This window comes from Pogoniulus pusillus, chromosome 28, assembly GCF_015220805.1.
Source record: "Pogoniulus pusillus isolate bPogPus1 chromosome 28, bPogPus1.pri, whole genome shotgun sequence".
Lineage (NCBI taxonomy): Eukaryota > Metazoa > Chordata > Aves > Piciformes > Lybiidae > Pogoniulus > Pogoniulus pusillus.
The window spans coordinates 10,960,453-10,964,455 of record NC_087291.1 but is presented as its reverse complement, the minus strand read 5'-3'; the positions used below and the strand labels follow the sequence as shown (position 1 = coordinate 10,964,455).

General features: G+C 49.5%; 1 protein-coding gene across 1 annotated transcript; it reads right to left on the bottom strand.

The window, feature by feature from the left end:
* Nucleotides 1-2,786: 2,786 nt before the first annotated feature.
* FERD3L (Fer3 like bHLH transcription factor) lies at nt 2,787-3,353 on the bottom strand. Its single transcript, XM_064167155.1, has one exon. It carries the CDS (start codon nt 3,351-3,353, stop codon nt 2,787-2,789), a length of 567 nt encoding a protein of 188 aa, XP_064023225.1.
* Between the last annotated feature and the right edge of the window lie 650 nt (nt 3,354-4,003).

Below are 4,003 nucleotides of genomic sequence, written 5' to 3'. Positions count from 1 at the left end.
TTTAGCACATACACATGTGTGTGTCAAGTGATGAGCCAGTATGGTATCTTGCTGTTTCATTCAGGTTTTGTGGGCATAAGAGCACGTTCTAGTTTTAACATAGGTGTCTAGGGAAAAACATTGCGTCTAGATGGTTATTTTGATACATAGTTGACAGTTTTGGAAAAGAAGAAATCATACAAAATTAAATCACTCTACAGCAGGTTCCCAGCTTCTCTAAACCAATATGTGGTGGAAAGGCTTCTCTAAAGTCTCTGCTGTGACAGGAAACACATCCCAATACTTCGTCTGTGATGTTTGCATATTGTGTTAATTGACTTGTACCACAACTGTATTTTTTATCTCTAATGTTATTTTTAGAATCAGTGGCTCATATAAAAATAAGACTACTGTTTTGTATTGCTGCTACAAAATGTTCACTGATCTGTAAAAAATCAAAGTGCACAATGTAAGGTATGTTTTTTGATTTGTATTAAAAAAACCTTCAGAATGTAACATTCTCTTTCTGCTTTTCTCTAGAATTTAACAGAAGTATAGGGAAGCTTTGGATCTTAAAGAAACCCCAGTGTTTCATTATTAAGCCAAAAAGAGAAAACCAATACTTTTTGAATTATTCAATACAGACATATTTACATTATGAATCTCTTAATTTAAGACTCTGAGTGTTGTAGAGCTCTAATTTTTCCAGTGGCATAAGCATGGAAAAAAGAAAAGGAAATAAATGTAATCACGCTGTAGAAAGCACAATTAGTAGAGACATCATAGAGAATAAGTGATTAGGAATGAATATTAACTTGTGTATTTCATTGTCCTTAAAGAACTTCATCATTTTGCTTGAGACAGTGGTAAGAGAAAAATGCATCTGGGTCATGTGAACAGTTGTTGATTTTGGAATATTGTCCATTCTTAGTTTATGTTTGAAAATTATTTTTAGGACAAAAAACCCCAAACAAACCCCCTTCCCCCCCGCAAAAAACAAACAAACAAACAAACCAAACAAGCCCAAAACCCAAACAACCCCCTCCCCCCCCCCCCCCAAACAAAAAAACTAACCTCCCAACACAAAACCATCTGAAGAGGTGAAATACCCCAGTTTCTATAGAGGATCCAGCTGTGTTAACTAACCAACTGCCTCTTGGTGGGGGAAAAAAAAGCATTCTGACAACTGGAGAGCAGATGTGATACGTGGTCAGGGTGGTCATCAAAAAACAAGCAGAGAAAGAAACTAAAGGAACAAGTGAAAAGAGAAAGAATGTCAGAGTATTAATGCAGGATATTAGATATTTCATAATAGCATTAAAGTGAGTGGAATGAGAAGAGGAAGACGAATCCCCAAAGGACCTGACAAAACAGGAGAGAAGGGATCAGAGAAATGCTACGGTGAGAATTAGATCGTAGCCATACCAGTCTGAATCCAGGGCAAACATTGATGTCACGAGTACCACTACAATTTTACATAGTGGGGGTGGCCGCTGTCCTGTGATGTCCCGCAAAACCTTTGTCCTGGGTGGGACATTATCTCATAAGTGAGATGCCATGAACAGGCTGTTTGCTGCAAGTCTGCTGCAAACACGGGAAGAAATCCAGGTCTTTTCCAGCAGCAGCGAGGGAAGGTGGCCGCAGCAGAAAGTGCTGAGAGGGACCGGAAGGACAGAGGCATACCAGGAAGATTCAGCGAGGCTTCTAGGGGAGAACTCCATGGCCTTTGCCCCACTCCCAGCCCGGCCACGGCTATCCCCTCTGCTGGCAGCTGCTCTGCGCGGCTCTCGCCTCTGTGAAGACACGGCTGTGAGTTACCGGTAGGTCAGCCCGCGGTAGACCTTGTCTCCCTCTGCATCCCTAGGGTGCGGTCGGCTTCGGCTTCCCTTTTCCCTCCCGTTCCGGCTTTTCAGAATTAATTAATTTATTTAATCTCCTTCATCAATGAAACATACAGAGGGAGGAGCAAAGATAAACACAGTGAGGGAATCAAAGCCCACAAGCCCACACGTTTCCTTTCTCAGACGGCTTCTCATCACCCGGGGATGCGGGGTGACTCGAGTCACCGCTCCGTCTGATCACCGCCGTGCCGTGCCGTGCCGAGACAGGCCGCACCGGCTAGGCAGAGCCGGACCCTCCTTCGCCAGCCCCAGCTCAGTGCGAGAGACGATGCTGACCGCCCCCACACAAGTACGGAAACTGGTCCCGGGAAGAGTACGATGACAACAAAGGGCTGTGTCCAGATGTCCCGCTTGACCGGCCCTGTGGCACACGGCGTGGGCTTGGCAGGCTGGATTTCGAAGAGCAGGAGGCTGCTGTTTAGTTCTCAGAAACGCAGAAAGCGCTGGGTTAAACGCGCACGCCGAGACTGCCCCGGTCCCTGGCGGGCAGCGGGGCAGGCGAGGAACCCGATGGAAACTGCAATGCCTCTGCTGCCCCTGCCGAGCCGTTCTCGAAAGCAACAAAACTGTGAAGGTTTTTAAGCAACCAGGGGAGGCAGCACAAGCCCGAAGGCCTCAGACCTTCTTTTCATCCCTTTCCTTTACAAAAATCATATATATTAGCAAATCTACACATACTTAGCCTCTCCGCCTTTCCTCTTCTCTACTACTCCTCCTCCCGCCCCCTGAGCACGCTTCCCTAAACACTCCTCGTTTTGGAGCCCACACCTACGTAGCTGCGATGTGAGAAGCCAAGGCAGGAGCCAGAGCTCTGAGTCCAGAGTAGAGAGACACCCAGGGGCCACCTGCTCGGTGCCATGGGTGGTGCCTGGCCCCCAGCCCCGTACCACCGGGCCCTGGCTTTCCCTAACCCGCCTTCTGCCTGCTGCAGCCATCCAGGAGCTCAGTCATGAAGGAGATGTACACTATGGCCAGGCGTAATGTCTCTATCCGGGAGAGTCTCTTCTCGTAGGCGAAGGTGGGCACCTTCTTCCTCAGCTGATCAAATGCCTCGTTGAGGTTGAACATCCTCTTCCTCTCCCTTATATTGGCAGCCTGGCGCTGGGCATAGGTGATAACCCGCTTTCTTCGGCGTCTCTCTAGGAGGGAAGTGCTGTGCATTCTCTCCTCTTCCTCTTCTTCCTCGTCTTCAGGATCTCCATCTCCGAAGGCAGGCAGGGGCAGCCCCCGGGCCATCCCCGCCCTAAGCGACAGGGCTCTGTCCTCAAAGGGGGACACGGAGGTGACCTCGCAGAACCCCAGGCCCGTCCCTGCCCGGGATGGAGCCTGGGGAGAGCCCAGGGAGAGGTCGGCCACGAAATCCAGCACCGAGGCGCCCAGCAGCTGCTCCTGGAAGGGCACTTGCGGGACTCTGCCGTGCAGTTCATCCAGCAGGTCCGGGTACTGGTGGGCTGAGAAGAGGCTGGCTGACATCTTACTTCAGAGAGGGCTTAATCTGGTCCCCCATCCCCATCCCCATCAGCGTTAATATTTATAACCCCCCGGATAACAGGATTAGCAGGACTAGAAAGAGCGGCTGCAAAATTTCTCGCCGTGATGCTGATGAGAGGAGACAGGCAGCCCCCTCGGGGACGCGTGGATGCCCCCGAGAGAGGAATCCCCAGCGAGTCAATCCTGTCACAGTGATCAAGGACAGTTCCTTCTTGGCAAAACCCTCCGCTCTTACCTGCTGAGCACTTTTGTCTCTTCTTACAGACCCGCAACCAAAGGATTTTCAGGCTCTTTAAAGCCTGCAGCCGCAGAGCCGGGTCTCCACTGGGCTTGTTTTTCTTGTTTTCTGTCGGGATCTCTGAACCCTGAGAGCCAGGCTGACAATCGATGTCAGGCAAGTGCATGTATGCTTTTAATGATGTCCTGAAGAGGGGACCTGCACGCAGAGGGTCACCGCGGAATGTTTACTCTGTATCCCAGCGCAATGGGAGCTGAATGACAGGACCTCCATTAGACTAAGTAAGCATTGTAGAGGACCTGATATTGCATTCCCCCTAGTAACTGTTGGAAGCGCCTCTCCATTCCCTCTAAATCTCCTTCAGCTAAGGTTCAAACATCTTCCCAGCAAAAGG